The 18,229-nt window shown below is 30.5% G+C and overlaps 2 protein-coding genes across 4 annotated transcripts; one reads left to right on the forward strand and one right to left on the reverse strand.

The window, feature by feature from the left end:
- Positions 1–1,882: 1,882 nt before the first annotated feature.
- LOC124848346 (uncharacterized) lies at positions 1,883–7,042 on the reverse strand. Its single transcript, XM_047326001.2, has 9 exons — positions 6,614–7,042; positions 6,341–6,527; positions 5,965–6,098; positions 5,763–5,875; positions 5,224–5,467; positions 4,213–4,365; positions 3,928–4,007; positions 3,173–3,222; positions 1,883–2,213 (listed from the first exon to the last, which is right to left on the reverse strand). Exons 1-9 carry the CDS (start codon positions 7,004–7,006, stop codon positions 2,056–2,058), a joined length of 1,512 nt encoding a protein of 503 aa, XP_047181957.1. The 5' UTR covers positions 7,007–7,042; the 3' UTR covers positions 1,883–2,055.
- A 1,575-nt stretch (positions 7,043–8,617) lies between these two features.
- Positions 8,618–18,047, forward strand: LOC124848345 (Prolyl oligopeptidase family protein). Of its 3 annotated transcripts, none has more exons than XM_088111099.1 (11): positions 8,618–9,116; positions 10,427–10,593; positions 10,973–11,195; positions 11,299–11,441; positions 11,526–11,731; positions 11,851–11,919; positions 13,308–13,436; positions 15,600–16,012; positions 16,212–16,428; positions 17,280–17,473; positions 17,608–18,047. In XM_088111099.1, the coding sequence occupies exons 1-11, from the start codon at positions 8,746–8,748 to the stop codon at positions 17,801–17,803; spliced, it is 2,328 nt and encodes a 775-aa protein (XP_087967225.1). In that variant the 5' UTR covers positions 8,618–8,745; the 3' UTR covers positions 17,804–18,047. The 3 variants fall into 3 exon arrangements, with proteins under 3 accessions (XP_087967225.1, XP_087967224.1, XP_087967226.1); XM_088111098.1 differs by having other exon boundaries at positions 8,620–9,116; positions 11,835–11,969; XM_088111100.1 differs by lacking the exon at positions 11,851–11,919 and having other exon boundaries at positions 8,620–9,116.
- The last annotated feature ends 182 nt before the right edge of the window (positions 18,048–18,229 follow it).

The raw sequence follows: 18,229 nt of genomic DNA on the forward strand, positions 1-18,229 counted from the left end.
CCTATTTCACAATATCTTTCTAATCCATGTGCAGGGCTTTTGAGTAGATCTTGGTATTGTCAATATCCACATAGATAAAAAGAGGAAAATAAGAGAAGACAAAGTATAATATGTTCATGCATTTAATGATCTATACGTTGGTAGAGTGTTGAAACGTGATTCGTAAAATAAGTGTTTAGTGCAAGTTTGAGCTTTTTAAAAGTAATGACAATTGATAAGATATACATCATTTATTGTTTCTCTCTCTTGATGCGTTTTTGTCAAATATTGTTTAACCTTTTATAATTGACACGTCAAGGTTTGTTTGATAAGCATTTAATAGGAATGCATTTTGTCTAGACATTATATTCCACTAAACGATATTTCGTTAAATGTTATTTTTTAAATTTCAAAACTCAAAATTCTAGATAGTCTATTCTCTTGAGACAATCTTGTCTTAACAAATGCACAAACCAAATAGCATTCTTCTATAGAAAACACTCCAAAGGAACAAGTGAATATATCATCTTAAAATGTGAAAAGCACAAATAAAGAGGATATCTTGGCCTTGTAAGACATAACATATCTTATACTAGTATGTCACTTTATAAACCATAAACAAGTCTATGTAAGTAGGATATTAAAGTGTCACAAACTTTTTAAGTATTAGAAGTATTATGCCATTAAATGATCTTAAATTAGTTGAGTTAAAGTCTGATTATTATCACATCTTTATGCAACGACTTTTATATGTCAAGGTTATTGATCAGAAGTTATTGGATCATTTGGAAAATGAGAATGTAATCATATTATGCCAATTAGAGTTTTTTATTTTCTTTTTTAATCCTTCACTTTTTGATATTGTCCATCTAGTTAGAGAGATTAGGTTGTGTGGCCGTGTTTGAGATTAATATATATACCCGTTAAGTGATGCGTGAAGATTTTGAAAGGATTTTAAGTTGATTAGTAAAATTTTCTGGAAGAATTACTTTTAATGGCGTAGAGGTGTAAACCAAAACTTAGCTTTCTGATTTAGGTTGGGAGAAGGAAGGAAAGACAACAATGAGTGTGCAAACCAAGATGTTGGTAGGTCTGCAAAACAAGCCTTGTTATCTTTCGGAACGATTTTGTTTCTGGCTTAATGGACATGACTTTTACTCTATTTAGTTATTGTCTGTTGTTGAATATATTTATAATGTATTTTTTCCCTACAGTTGTAATTGTTTTTGGATGATTATCTAGTATTTATTTACATAGTAAAATACAATATAAATATCTTTTATATTATTTTCCTTTTCTATATGATTATATGGATTTGATATCTCTTGCATTACAATTTATGCATTTGCTCTTTTCTTTGTTTAAAAAACAATATTTTATTAAACTAAATTTTTCTTAATTTGGATGCAACTTTTTTAAGTATTTAATGTCTATTCATTATCATTATAAAAAAAACTGTACAGTCAGTAAATCAGAATGAATAAAACAATAGATCCTTAATATGCATGATTAAATAACAATACAAAATTTTAATATTTTAATCCACACATTATTTTCTCAACATACTAAAATTTAATTAAGAGTTAAATATATTTTTAGTTCTTTAACTTAAACATAAAATTAAAATTCATCCATCTCAATTTTTGTTATAATTTAATATTCAAATTTTAAAAATAAATAGATATTTTCAATAAAATTAAATTATTTAATTTTTTACTATAATAATTTTGTATTAACATTTGAATTCTTTACTACATTTAATATATTCAAATATCATACTAGAGCATTGTATAACATAAGAAAAATAATGTTATTAATTAAAAGAATTATATTTATTTATTTTTTAAGTTAAGAAATAAAATATATTTAAATTTAGATGTAGATAAACTTCAATAAATTTAAGAATTAAAAATAGTCTGTATTATATGTATGAGGTTATAAATTTTAACAATGGTAAAGAAAAATTTTCCAAACTAAACAACTAAAATGGATATGAAAGTAATCGTTGTTGCACAGTTTGAGATCATGTATAGCCTTTGAATTTATTTATTTTTTTCCAACTTGTGTTTTCCCCAATCATTTAGTATGGAATTTTGGGTTGTCCTTGAGTGCATGAAGATCAGCATAGTATTGGGCTATCCATCTTTTTATTATCTTCATCTCTTCCTTTCGTTGTTTTACCAACCATTCTGGATCACTTTGATTTGCCCGCAAAAGATCCAGACAATGAGATCCTAAACAAAGAATTAATGTTATCATTTGATATTTTTTCATAGAAAACAGTTAAAAATATTTGGTTGACCTTAAATATGTCATAAGAAATAATAGAATAGTTTTGGAACCATCATATGGATACTAAAGTTGTACTTACTAAAATTATTTGCATAAATATTATTTTATTTTCTTTAAATTAGTACTCTTAGGAAAAATGTACTTAAGAATATATATTAAATCGATGAGATGTATAAGTATACATCTCAAGAAAAATAAAAACTCGAGGATAAAAATTCAAAAACCTAATCTTAAACTAAATTTTAGAGAGACTACCTTTTTCAAGAAAGTCTTGACTAAGAAGGAATTAAAAAAAATGATAAAATATTATTAAGCAGAAGCGATTGAAAAATAATTATAATGACATTTACTAGAAGAAGACTGTGACACAAATTGATTTTACTTGAACAAATTCAACACAAATTGTAAGAGTTGTGGAAGTTTTTCTAGTTTGAACGCACGGTCATTTTGTAAAGTAAGAATTCATTTGTAAAACACACTTATAAAACAGGTACCTAATACAAAGTTCAACAACAAAATGAATCCCTTTCCAGACTTTTCAAGTCTGTTATCCCATCAAAAATTTATTTTCTAATTAAGTCATAATTCTAAGATAGATTAAATCACTTTGAAAACTAGTTTATAATTGAAAACTGTTCCTGGTTTATGTTGTCTTAGGTTTAATCGCATATGAAACATTCTTGTTAGCTAGCTAATGCTGGTGACATCCAAGAAAATGTTTTTGTACATTAGTGCATTATAATTGTTCTTAGTGGTATCACATTGAATGTGACATATAATTTAGAAAAAGTATACAATTAGCAAAATGTGGTTATAAAATAATCAGAAAACTACATATATTATAAAAAAAATGGACCATTTAGTAAAATATAGTTAGAAAGAGATTACCAAGGTAACATACCATTAACTGTATGAACGGCAACAATGCTGTCTGATATGTTTTCCAGAACCCTGAAATATTTAGATGATTCTAAAATATTCTCCAAAAGCATATTACGAAGATACAAGAAATTCTTTTGTTTTTTTTTTCTTCTTTTTTTACTTGAAACAAGAAATTCAAAAAAGAACATTCTATAGTTTATTTCTATTATTTCTCATTTCACTGATATTTTGGGACCAATTTGAAAAGCTTTTCAATATTCAATAATACTTATTATGCTTTCTATTACTTAATGATTTCTTAAGTACTTTTTGTTTTCTATTTTACAAGATTATGTTTTATCTTCTCATGGATAATATTCCATTCACTCCGTCATAGTATATTTTTTTAGACATTATTTAAGAAAAATGGTAATAGTTTAAGAAAAATGATAATAATTTAAGAAAAATAATTGATGGTTTATTTCGAGAAATGTCAAAACATTAAGAAATTTGAAGTTTATTTGTATTTCCATTTATTGACATTGGAATAGTAAAATGTTTAGAGTAAGTTAATTTTTTGAAAGAAGTTTGCTTAGTAAATTTTGTACATGGTTTAGTTTGACTTACATATATTTTTTTCCTTTTTGATAATATTTACATAATTTAGATGAGATGTCAAAATACATGTTTTAAAACAATTGTAAAACACTTTTTCCATTTTTTTTTCTGCTCTAAACAAATTGTACTATAAATTTTTAATTTTTATTAAGTTTTGTATTTTAGGTTATTACTTACCCTCCAATACTATATGGGTCCTTTAACCCATTGGAGAAAATAATGTTGCTTCCAAATCTTCCAAGTACCAATTTAATATTCTGCATTAGCAACAATAAATTAGAGTTCCAAATTTAAATACAATATAGATAGAGTATTGCGAACATAATTGAAGACAAATTTCTTATAAAAGATAGTGTATTTATAATTTGGTTGAATGAATTTGTTTAGAAGGAAGAACAATAACATATTGATAATTAATATTTTAAAATATAAAAAAATAAAAATAAAGGAAAGAGTAATTACATGGGCAGCATAGTATGTAGTGATCCAATGAGGACGAGGTGAAACACCAAAAGTTGTCTTGCAGCCTTCCACATACCTCTTTAGGTTGAAAGGATTAGGTTCAAACATTGTATCATTTCCTATGCCGATGGGTATTACCATTTCACTACATGTCTGAATTAAACAATGTACTCACCACATTAGTATTAAAACTCAAATTAAATAATTTAACAATTTTAAGTTCCAAGATAACTTATAATTAGTGTTTTTTTTAATTATGTTCGAAAAATACCTTTTCAATGAGAAAATTTAACTGATTGATTTTAATATGATATTTTCAACCAACAGTAAAATGTATATTAAAAAAGGTGAATCAAACAATGTGTTATTAAACATTTATCATTTTAAATGCTGACTACTTTAAAAAAATTCTTAAAAAGTAAACACATTATTTTTAGTTTTTTCAGTAAACAAATGAGTAAAAATAGATTCAAATTCGTGTATACCATTGTATCTTGTCTTAGTTTTCCTAACTTTTTTTCTTTCTGAAACAATTATTGAGCATGTGGTACCTTTCATTGGAAAATCAATGCAAAACCTAATTCATTAAATATCTACCCTACACCTTTATAATGATATGCCCAAATAACCTATAAAACAATACTTAACCATAGGAAGAACAAGTTTTCATACGCTGCTGGCTATTTTAAGAAAAAATTTATACAAATTATTTTTACCCAAAAATTATTAGAATGTCTCATCAGACATAATGAACAATGATTTAAAACAAAAAAAAAGTAAGGTAGCCAGTGGACAACTAAAATTAACAAACTTGAACCATATTTAATTTTTTCATTTTTCTTAGGGCATGGCATTTATAGTGTTTCTGTTGGAATGTCATGTCCATCACAATGAGATAACAAATTTCATTGAAAAATTTAAGGCTTTCACCAAACTGTGTCACCCAAGTATAAGCAAATTAAGGAAAATGCTAAAAGCTTAAACTTGTAAATGCAATTAATTCATAATTACCTGCCATCTCCATCCCACAGTTGTCTCAGATTCATTAGTTGGGCCATTAACAGTGCATGTGGTGTTTCCTTTGAGAGCCACAACACCTGCATATATCTTACTTAGGATATCACTCCCAAGAGAAGCTCCATCAATGCCACCACAAATCACATTAACTGGATATTTTGGAGGTTGATTATATTGAGCTCCATAACCATACATCAACCTTAAGAAGTTTATCAATTCATCAGGTTGCTTTAATAAACTGCAAAATGTGACACTCACTCAGTAATCACATATAAAGCTTAACACCGTACTATTGCATTACAATCAGTTTTAGATCGATTTCATCCCTTAATAAAGAATGTCAACATCTGATGATCTGTAACTTGCTACTTTTTAGAGATTTTGTTGAAAATAAAAACTCAGTGAAAAGTAGTATAATTTTTCATATGAATTAGACTCCGATCACAATTATCCAATCTCTATTTGAGGAATTCTTTCTAAAGATCCATCATATTTCTTAGAAATAAAAGGGAGAGAGAAGATGGTGTTCATACTGGCAAGTGTTGAATCTCTTGCTGAGAGTGACCAAACCATTTGGTTGAGAAGCTACTCTGTGAATTTCACTCCAAGATTGCAGTATAGTTTTGTAACATGTCTCACTAGCTTCCTGCATATAATTTCTTCATCAAAATAAGCATTTCATGAAAAGTAAGTAAAATAAATATATGACAAAAGTATCAAATGATGGTGAATTACTCGATAATCCCTGGTGACAACAGAGTAGTAACCATTTTGTGGCGTGATGTTATCAAAGTATAGGATTGGTGCTGATGAGGCCAAAGCACCAATGGCCAGGTGGGGATATTTCAGCCTAAACCATGAGGCAAGCACTGCATAAAACAAACCTATTTCCACATCAATAAATCATTTATAAAATCATTTTTATTATGATCTAATCAGATTCTGTTATGTACATTAAGTTTGCTGATTTTTATGATGATAACATCTTAAATGTTATATCAGTAATCATTTCTGATTAGTTGACTGTGTAAAACTCTTTACAGTGTATGAAAGTTGAACTCAACTAATGAGTACAAATTTGAAACACCATGAAGGAATGCTGATAACTAACTTCCACCATATGATCCTCCAATTACAATCACAGGGGAATTTTGGGCATGTAATGTGTTCTTGATATGTTTGAGCACTGCTGCATAATCTGCCAAGGCTTGAGCTGAGTTGAAATACCCAATAGTGCTTGCATTTTTCAATGCTTCTTCCCTGGATCCAAATGGCACTGATTTCCCATAGTAGCGGTGCTACAAGAATCCAATTGAAGAATTAATCATTAGAACCAGAAAATCAAGAAAAAGTGAAAAGAAAGAGTTATGTATATACAAATTACCTCTATGTATATCAAGAGGGCATTGCAGGAAGCAGCGTTATCAGTTAAAAATCCTATGCTGTTAGGGAAGTTATCTATGGGTGCTTCAGCACCAAGGTATGCAAATATGGGGGCACTAGAATTGGCACCACCCCAGTACTTGAAATTTATAAGGTATCTTTGTGGGAATGTTGTGTAGCTTTCTGGGTTATAGTTGAAGTGATCCAAAGTCTGTTTGAAGAAAAATGATTTGATTTCTTCTGCATCAACCGCAAGTGGGTGATCGTGTAGTGATGCTTCCCATTCAGGAATTGGACTCATCCTTGGAATTGTTGTCCAAGATTGTGTTGCATAGAAGGAAGGTGAGTGTGTGAGAAATATCAAAAGAAGAAACAACAAGGAGTGGTGTTTCATTGCAGCAAAGGAGAAAAACAAGAGTATGCCTTTGAGGTTAATTGGTTTCTTTCACAGAAAATATATGAATTCAAAACGTTCATATATATCATATAATCTTTAGCGCGTGATCCTCAGTGCTTAAACAAAATTAAGATAAATTATACATTATTAATTCCTATTTTATAATATGAGCCTCTTTTTTTGTTTTGTTTGGGATGTAATTTTTAATGCATTCCACTCAACACACTCTTTTGCATCTTGAAATATATTAAAAATCATGAAATTTGATGGTTTTCCCAAAACACGCCTCTTTTTGATTTAGTAGTATTAAAGAGTGTGTTATTGGAATTTTAATATTTTAAATAAAAAAAAATTGTTTGTTAAGTTTTGAATGTTTGATATTAATGGGGTAATATGTATGGATGGATAAGTATTGATAATTTTTTTAAGAACTCAATTAATTTTTTTAATGAATCTCTCTTTTTAACTACATAAAATATGACTAATAACATGAATAATGTCTTTCTAAGACAATATTAAACATTGTTTTTGTAGACTTATTCATTGTGTCATACAACTTTTTTCAAGGTATAATAAAAATATGTAATGTGATTTATCAAGACTACATAATTAGAAAGAATATACGAAGAAAATCAAAGATGAAATAAGAATAATTGAAGGAGCAAGGACAATCTTATTTATAGAAGCTCGAATATGATCAATATGGTCACAAAATCTTACTCACAAAAATGACAATAACTAGATTTTTTGACGTATCTAGAGTTATGATCTAAGGTTTCTATTGTTTCGAAAGACTTCACAAGATTTGATTAATATGATCGAATATTTCATATGACTTTTCCAACAATTTCAGCTTGTTTAAGATCGTTTGGAATCTACTTAACGTACTTTGAACATTTTCATTTTTAAGCATAGAAAACAGTTCATACTGTCTTGTCAGCAAGCTCAATTTATTCCTTTTGACTTCGTTTGATCATTCGTACGTGAAAATTAAGGTGTCCTACATTTATTTTGTTCCTATGTAAACATGAATCTTATTGTATTCTTCTTCAGAGATAATACACAAGAGTTGCGAGAGTTTAACAAGTAACATTATTTATGTTTATCAGTCCACTTGTTTTTTTGAGAGTGTTCTCTTTCTTCATCTATGCTGTTGAGGAAAACAAGGGAATGAAGTTGTTGATCATCAAAATGGATTATGTACGTGCTTTTGAAAATATATGTTATAATTTGAACTTTTTATGTGGAAAGAAGTGCTAAATGTCTCTTTGGATGACTAAGGACCGTTTGTAGAATCTCAACATTCCGAATTACCACGTATTATAAAGTTTCAATCAATAAGTTTTACAATGTTTTTAATAAAAAAAATTATGGAAGAGATTCACCTATAAACGAGAAGGAAATACGATTAAATTTGAGGAAGTAGAATGTTCATAGATAACAAAGTGTAATTATAATTATTTTTTAGTTGCATTGTAAAATCATTTTTAAATAAGTAGCTCGTTACTTAAAAAAATGTTGTATGCAGAACAAAGGAAGAGTAATAATATTTTCATAAGCAAAAATTATTTGCACTGATTCGATTCGATTCGACATTGTTATTTGTTCTTGCTTTTCCTTTACAAATTATTTTACCCTATAATGTGTGTGAAAGTATTATTAGTCAAATGAATCACCCTAATGTGATGGTTACCGTCAACTACACGTGACCGAGTTCGAATTTGAGAACTGCTTCCATGGCATTTCGCGCACTTGGCCACTCCAAAACCACACTCCCCAAGTCATGCTGCAATATCATATTCACACACTCTTCCTCCTTTTCTTCGACGTGCCGGCGGAGAAGCAGTTCTCCGCCCCCGCCGCAATCTCCGCCGTCTCCGAAGAAGGTGCCATTCACGGTGTCGGTTCACGGTAAGACGTGGCAGGACCCATATCACTGGATGTCCAACGTTGATGACCCGAATTTGATGGAGCATCTCCACCGCGAAAACGTCTACGCAGATGGCTTCATGGCTGACAGTCTCAAACTCCGTTCACTTCTGTCCTCTGAGATGAAAGCACGGTTACCGCCCACCGTTTCTACTCCCCCTGAACGTTGGGGACCCTGGTTAGTTCCACCTTTCTCCATTTTTTTCTTTTTGTTTTATTCATCTATGAAAAAAAGTGAAGTATAATGCACCTTGGTAGTCTTTGAAATTACCAATATAGGTTAACTTAGTCTGTGAAGTTATAATAAAGTCATTTTAATCCACAAATGCACTAAGGAATGCTCATTGAAAAAATAGTCCATCCATTATTGACTTTTTGACTGCGTTATCGAACCAATTATGATGTATAATTGCCATGTATGATGCGTTTGTTGAGTTCTACCCTCGTTAGCTTTAAACCTACCATTATCATGATTTCTGATTCGTCGATTTCATTAAAGTTTTGAGAAATGCTACACCCGCTTTTGAATACGCATTATCACTTGAAATTTATTGAAAATGGTGAATCTTTATGAGTCTAATTCTGCTTAAAGATTTCTTTCATGATTTTGTAGTTTTCAATAAATTTAGTAATTAATAAGAGTGTGTTAAAGAAGTCTTTGTTAGAAAACGGGTTGTTTAGCCTATAAAAAATTTACAATAACAACGCATATGAATTAAAGTCTATTTCTTTTTATAAATTTAGAGACTAAATTAGTGAATTATCCTGCAATAAAAGATGAAGTAGATTAGTGATGAGATGTCAGAGCTGAGAAGATATTTCTGGACGAATTTTTGCTTTTGACAGTTTTTATTTACGAAGTTGCTTTGGATGTAAGATAATTGATATCCTGATTTTGCTAGTGTTATATTAGCAAATGTTGTAACATTGTTCTCTTTTTTGGATGTGAGAGGAGAGAATAACTAATTTTGACCATACAACTATACATGGAAAATTGAAAATGATTTTACTTGGATCTAATCTTGACTGTTGATGTATTCTTTTATTCTCAAGATTGCCTTCTTTCACCTGATATGCTTCCACATGTGTTGCTTGAGGTGGAAGAATTGTGTGTCTCGTGCTGAATGTTGTGTACTATGTCAGTTGGTTAATAGAAGAACTAATATAATGCATATGTAGGACTGTTGATAGCGGTGTAAAAATATAAAACTAAGGAACCATTTGGTTTAAGAATTCCTTTTGTTTTCTTTTTCTGCTCTCACTTTAGACTACAAACATGCCATTGTTTTCACTTAATTTCCGGATTTCAAAAGTTTAATTAGAAACAAAGTATACATAAGGTAACACTTTTGTAATAAAACGTGAAAACAGAAAATGAATACAAAAACAATTTCTGGGACCTAATGTCCGCTAACTACAGAAATGTACCGTTCCTATTTACTTTGACTCCAAGTTTAATTGATTTCATATTCACCTCCTCTTTCTCAGGATGTATTACCAGTATATTCCAGAGGGAAAGGAATATCCTGTACTCTGTAGGAGGCTGGAAATTGAGAAAACTGGTTGGCTGAAGAATTTTTTTTTTCATTATGGAATGACAAGATCAGAAAGGGAGGAGATTTTACTTGACTGGAATGAACTTGCAAAGAAATATGGTATGTCTCTTCTATCCTCACCATTTATTTTGAGTTTTCATTCCTTTTCAAAATCAGCTATAATAGTTGTGGAAAGGAAGTTATCACTAATAAAGGATGGGTATCTGACAGAAACATGGCATCCTTACTCTGTCATATTTTAATGGAGCTAGTCAAGTAGCAGTTTACTGCTTCTATAATTGTTTGCAAACATCCAAACAGATACAAGCTTGGTATCTTTGATTAATAAACTTACTTCTCTTGAATATTGAAGATCTATAGCATGGTCCTTTGGCTAGCCTTCATGGGATCACTTGTACTCATTCTTCAAATTGTACTTTAAATTCTTGTTTTTTTCTCTCCTATTGATGATTGTTGACAATATAGTCAAAATTTGTAGGGTATGTCAATGTTGGAACATGCAGAGTTTCACCTGACCACAACTACCTTGCATACACACTTGATATTTCTGGTGGGGAACAATACACACTTCAGGTAAAAGACCTCAGAAGTGGATTAATAGACCCAAAATCAAAAGTTGATGGTGCTGTTAGTTTGGCATGGGCTCAAGATGCAAGCTCTCTGTTTTATACTCAATCGGATGAAAATCAGCGACCTTACAGGCAAAGTCTTATCATCAGATTTTCCTTGTTAGTTTTTCAGTCGTGGGAAAAGGAATGGATTTCAGTGTAAGGCTATCCTAACTGTCATATGTTATTATGGCAGAGTTCTCTGCAGAAAACTTGGATATGACCATCTGTATGAATTTCCAGTATTTACTGAAAATGATTCCAGTTTTTGTGTGGACATAACAAGCACGAAAGATGGGAAATTCATAACAGTGAATTCAAACTCAAGAACTTCATCCGAGGAAGGGATTTACTTGTCTTGTTTTATGAATACAGAATGAGATTATTCTTTTCTAGTGATTTGTTGATCTTGATTCTTATCTCAGGTTTATGTTATAGATTCCGTCAATCCATCAAACGGTTTACAGAAGTTATGTCGTCGTACTTCTGGTGTACAGTACTTTGTGGAACACCACTCTGGTTTATTTTATATTCTTACCAATGCTCCTCTTCCTGAATCCCAGTGGTCTGGTCAAGGTTATTACCTGGTTAGATGCCGGGTTGAAGATATAGAGTCAACTAAATTGCAGGTATTTTTTATTAGTTTTATACATCCCAATTTTGAGTTCTGTTACCTGTGAGTGGTGTGTGAATTGTCTCTAAATCCTCTTCATTATGCTTATTTAACTTCAGAATATCATCCTTCCAGACAATGACATGGGCATATATGATATGGACATTTTTGATGGATATTTGGTTCTTTTCTTCAATAAGAAAGGTTTTCCTATGCTATGCTCATTGAACTTTCCTTTGCAAATTGATTTGAAGGTATATGAATTTCAATTTATTAGGAATTTTTGTTTATAACTGTATTGAAAGGTTTATTATGCCTTCATATTTTGTTCTTGTTCACCTCTGTAGCATAGCATCTAAACCATTTGATCCTAATGAATATTCCATGTGTACCACAAAAGATACTCCAATATGATGACACCAACAAGTTTGTACTGTCTTCCCTTCCAGGGTGTATAATGCTTAACCAATGCTAATCGAATGTAGTACTTTAAGGAAGATGTAGAAATGTTTTGAAGGGTATAATTGAAATGGCCAGAAAACCAGAATCGGAATTGCTGTATTGGCGTGTCTATACTTGTATTTCCAGTTTAGCCATTAGATATTAAATTGTACTATGTTGCAATGACATGTATACTATGCACCATCTACATGTCTATAGTGAATTTCAGTGTCTCTCATCTTCTCATTTCCTAAACTAGCTATAGTATTATGTGAATACGAACATGGCCATCAAACCAACAGGTCAACTAGCAAACTTGTACGAGTTTATGAATTTTCTTAGAAGAACGAAAGTGAAGATAGAATTACAGATGATGAACTAAACATGAACTGAGAATTTTATTATCACTGAAAACATGAGTACAAAAATGTATTTATAGGCATTGCTTACTGACAGCTATATACACAAACTGACAACTGTACTAACTAGCTCATTAATAAAACCTACAACTGTACAAAATGACTTACATGTGATGTCTATATAAACTGTACAAACTAACTTGTTTCTACTAACATCCCCCTCAAACTCAAGGAGAAGATTTTTCAGAACAAAAGTTGTTCACATTGAGTTTGCACTGAAGAAACATAAAACAAACTGAAGGTAGAGACTAGGTCAGAACATCCGACCATTGATCAAGAGTTGGAATATAAATATAAATTTAATGATATGAAGAAAAAGTAAAACTTCTAAACCTTTTCCCGTTCAAAATTAACCATTTATTTGTGTAGTTGTTTCCAATTTAACATTATTGGTATTTTCATGGTTATGAATCTGTTTGAAAGATCATTAATGAGAGGTGGGATAATCATCTTTGTAGGCCTTTGCATATGAATGTTGAACTCCAAAGTGGTTCATGAATTTGAATATGGACGTTGAACTCCAAAGTGGCTGATGAACTTCATTGGATTGGATCTATTTCTGAGATTGTGAACTATTTAGACATTTTCTTTGGCTAGTAGTTTGCAATTGACCTTGGAATGTACCGGTGCTTATTTTCTGTACAAAGTTTCATTACGATGAAACATAAATGAACTTTTTTGTTCCAATTTAAAACCTACATACATTAACAATGACCCTGAATTTCTTTGTAGCATCAATCATATATTCAAGACCTGAAACCATGGTACTTTCCTCTGCCATCAAATACATGCAGTGTCAGTCCAGGTTCAAATCATGACTTCCTCCGTGTGGTTTACCGTGTGGTTCTTTCATCACCCGTGGTATGATTACTAATAATTAGGAATGCAATACACAATTTGTAAACTCAGATGATTTCATAATTTGTGTTTGTAAATATGTATGTAAAGATTTTACAATAATAGTGTACTAATATTGAACTTTGTGGGTGTTCTGTGGATGGTACTGAATACATGTGTAAGAATTCATGTCCTTGATTTTTCTAAAGTTTATCAATATGTATTTGGGTGTGTGTTTAATGCTTTGCTTTGCATGATTTCCCATGATCCATTTAAAAACATAATTTGAAGTTTTGATTATAAATTATATTCAAAGTTTCTTTTTAAACAAAGTTCTTAATTTAACCTGCTTTGTAATTTATAGATATATTTTGTGACTTTTCTTCCATCTGCTAATATTAAGCTGAACTACTTTGAAAATCGTTGCCCCTCAAAGTTTGCAGAAAAAAGTGAATGGCAGTCTTTAACTTTTTAATTTTGTTCATTTTTATGACAATTTTTTATATATATTTCCTGTTGAGATGCCCTTGATCTTGCTTAATAAAACAGACACCGCAATGTAGATTACTTGCTTAAAATGAAATTTAAACATCAAGCAAAAAGGATATTATATGATTTTAAGTTTCCTTGCAGTATTCTATCTGCAGATTACTTTCTATTTAGATTTTCCATTAAGCAAGCATATGTAGTCTATGTAATACTTTTTACAAGTGTTGTATCCACAAAGATTTGTTTTACAAAATTTATCGTAATTTGTATCCGACTTATAGTAAAAGTCACATGAAATAGCGTATCAACATGATTTCAATTTCAATTTCAATAGCAAATATTGCCAAATTAGGAATAAAACTATAATAAGTGTTGAGATTGAACTTCATCTATTCCGTTTTGCTGTACTCTGCTAATTATATATATATATATATATGTATATATATATATATATGTATATATATATATATATATATATGTATATATATATATATATGTGTGTATATATATATGTGTGTATATATATATATGTGTGTATATATATATGTATATATGTGTATATATATATGTATATATATATATATATATATATATATATATATATATATATATATATATATATTTATTCAGGTACTCAATGTTATTGAAAGTTCAAGAATCCTTCTAGATCAATTCCTAGAATCTAGAAAGTCTAAAGATTTAACTATAACATTTGATTCCAATAAAATCCTTAATTAGGGCTCAGAATATGATTCAACTTATAGGTTCAAATTTATTCCTAGCATTGAAAAATATTAAATGATTTGGTTCAACCCCATATTTAAGATTTGTTTTCCATTCCTAACCAAAATCAGTTAAAAAAGATGAGTGACTAGTTCATCTAAGCATTTAGGAACAAAATAAAATCATTAACATTGGATAAGGTATAGGTATATATATATATATATATATATATATATATATATATATATATATATATATATATATATATATTATATCTAAAACACTGCAGAGAGTTTGGAAAAATTACATTCAATCCCATCACAACAAGGATTTCTGCCCCTCCCTGCTTCAGTCTTTCAAGTTCAAAATTTTGACCTTTAGATTCAGAATTTTGATCCACGTCTATTCTCCCCTCTGTTAAGGAAAATCAAATATTTAAGCACCCAATAAAGATCATATTTTAACTGAATTTTGCCACTTACTTTCTCGGTAAAATGTTAATATATTAAAAATAGAAGACTTTTCTTGTTGTATTTGCAAGAACAGTAGGACCGTGGAGGCATTTATAGCAATTGCATTGTCAAATTCCGTCCTTCCAGATTTTTTAATAAAATTTTTCCTTTTCCCTTTATAATCTATATTGTGATGCCACTCTATAAATACTATTTATTTATAATTGTGTGAGCTGAGTATTTGATAGTGCTTCAACTTGTGAGTTGTGATAATTGTTGAGCTTCAGACTTCGTAATTTTTTTTTATTACTAATTGAATCAATTGTTGCAGATTGACTCATTTCAAATCTACTCAATGAGCATATGTAATTTTAATTAATTAAATGTGTATTACTGTCTTGAATGTTATCATTTAATTTTTATGATTTCGTTGAATTGCATATTTTTGAAGTATTATATCTATGATTTATCTGCTTTAGTTTGAAAGCTTCTTTCATTTTCTGGGGTTTGGGTGAGTGAACAGATGCCAGATTTAGTTGTTGACTATGACATGTCGAAACATACATACTCTATTGTGCATCAAGAGGAAGTGAACTGTGATTCTGTTGGTTGGTCGTCCATCCCAACTTTTGAGCTAAATAGGAGTACAATTCAAGAGGCATGTAGTGATAAGAAAGAATGTGCCACGAATTTTAGTTCACAGAGATGGAAGGACTTTTCTCAAATATACTGTTGTCAGAGGGAGGAAGTTATTTCCCATGATGGTGTAATGGTTCCACTAACCATTGTGTACTCTAGACAATCCTGGAAGAAGGGTCAATCCCCTGGACTCTTAGTAGGCTATGGAGCGTACGGAGAAGATCTGGATAAGAGCTGGTATTCAGATCGCCTGAGTTTACTGGACCGTGGTTGGTTAGTGGCATTTGCTGATGTAAGGTTGGTTGCCTGACATCTATTTCTACAGTTTAGTTTTCATGTCGGCCTTTTATATGAGTACTGGCTTGTTTCATATGATATGCTTACATGTTTTGCATTTATGGTTCTGTTGACCATGACAAATGGGATAACTTTATTATGTTCTTTGCAAGTTTTATGTTTTTGAATTTTAATTATGGGGCAATCTGTGTTGTAACAGAGGTGGTGGTGGTGGAGGTCCTTCATGGCATAAATCTGGGAGTGGATTAAACAAACAGAATTCAGTATTTGATTTTGTATCCTGTGGCAACTACTTAGTTAATAAGGGTTATGTTCAGAGTGATCTTCTTTGTGCTATTGGGTGGAGTGCAGGCGGCCTTCTGGTTGGTGCAGCTGTGAATATGTGTCCCCAACTCTTTCGTGCTGTTATATTAAAAGTAAGTTTAATATAATTGTGATTGTAACAAAAAATGAAGGATTGCTTATGAGCTATTCAGAGATGGTGAGCAGTGAGAAAATATCTAGCATATATCAAATTTAAGCCCTTCAATTAGCACCATGTGTCTACTGTTGGCTGAAATTCAATGTTTCTGTCTAAATTCAGAAGACTAAACACCTTTAGCGAAAGAGATATTATACAAGGTTACTTAGAGAGGAAGAACCTTGAGATTTGGAGAAGAATTAATTTCAAATGTTTTTTAATGAATAACATACTTTATAAAATAACCTCTGGAGGACCAAAATTAGCTTTTGATAATCTGAAATCATATCTCACTAGATGAGCCTCGAAATGTGTTACATACTATTATGATATCATTGGATATTATTTGTTACAATATTTTATTTTAGTTATAATATTATGTATATTTGGACTTAGTCCACAGTTTTCTGTATTATTCTTCACTATAAATATATTTTCCTATTTGTATTTTCAACACAAAGGAAATTAAATTAATCTTATACCTAGTTTTCACTATTTTCACAAAATGTATTATATAGCTCTTTCAATCTGTTTGCCTTTCCTTTTCTCTCCCTCTGAAATTTTTATTTAGATGTCCATGAACTAAAATGTTATTTGTCTTTAACTCAATCACATTTATCATGTAGATTTGAGTGTGCTTTGCATTTTATGCATCAATTAATAAAAGTGTTATATTTATTAAATTAAATAATTTCATTCATTTTTTATTTATTTATAGCTGATAGTTAACTTTATCAGTTCACATTATAAATAATTTCATATTTTTAAAAACCTCCCGATGATAATTGGATGGGTTGTACACACCAGGTACCATTTCTTGATATATGCAACACATTGTTGGATCCCAGTCTACCACTCACACTTTTGGACTATGAAGAATTCGGAAATCCTCAGCTACTATCAAATCTGGATTCTATTCTTAGTTATTCTCCTTATGACAACATTCCTCCAAACAGTTGTTTTCCTTCAGTTTTGGTTACGGCAGCAGTTAATGATTCAAGGTAATCTTATTCCTTCTAATCATCTATCACACTCACAATATTATTGAAATGCACACTTTACATCCTAATTATGCATCGAGCAACTTCTAATCGCTTCAATAATGTTGATGTTAGTATTTGACATTCATCCTCAGGGTTGGAGTTTGGGAAGGTGCTAAATGGGTTGCTAAAGTACGAGATGATACATGCCCTCGTTGTTCCCTTACTGTCATCATGAAAACAAGTATGGTAGGAGGGCATTTTGGCGAAGGTGGTCACTATGCTCAATGTGACGAAACAGCATATGAGTATGCTTTCCTCATGAAAGCTCTTGGAATATCAATAGAATGAGTATAATATTTCTTAGTTAATCGGTTTGGAGAATATCAGTGAAAGGCTTCCTTTGGGTCAACGAAAATTTTCTGTCCGTCTATTGCACTGTTTTATACCTTGGCTCCATAAACGCAGATAAGTTTGAGCATATATTATTATCAATGTAGAGGCATATCATTAAACTGTCTTGTATCTTTCTTTCAGAGTAGGTGTCTATCTCCACATCACAATGTTTTACATTGCATCATTGTTTCTTGATTTATGTTGTTTTCCGTGGCTTATCAACACAGAAGAAAGACAACTCAATGCATGCTTACTTTGCTAGCGTCTAATATGAACTGCGACATGTATCAAATTACATGGGAAATTTAACAACTGGGAAATGACAATATGATGATTCGGGATTTTAAATTTGTTGTATAGAAGCTTCCTATCGTTATGCTA

Source organism: Vigna umbellata, chromosome 3 (genome assembly GCF_029865625.1).
Source record: "Vigna umbellata cultivar VRB3 chromosome 3, Vumbellata_1.0, whole genome shotgun sequence".
NCBI lineage: Eukaryota > Viridiplantae > Streptophyta > Magnoliopsida > Fabales > Fabaceae > Vigna > Vigna umbellata.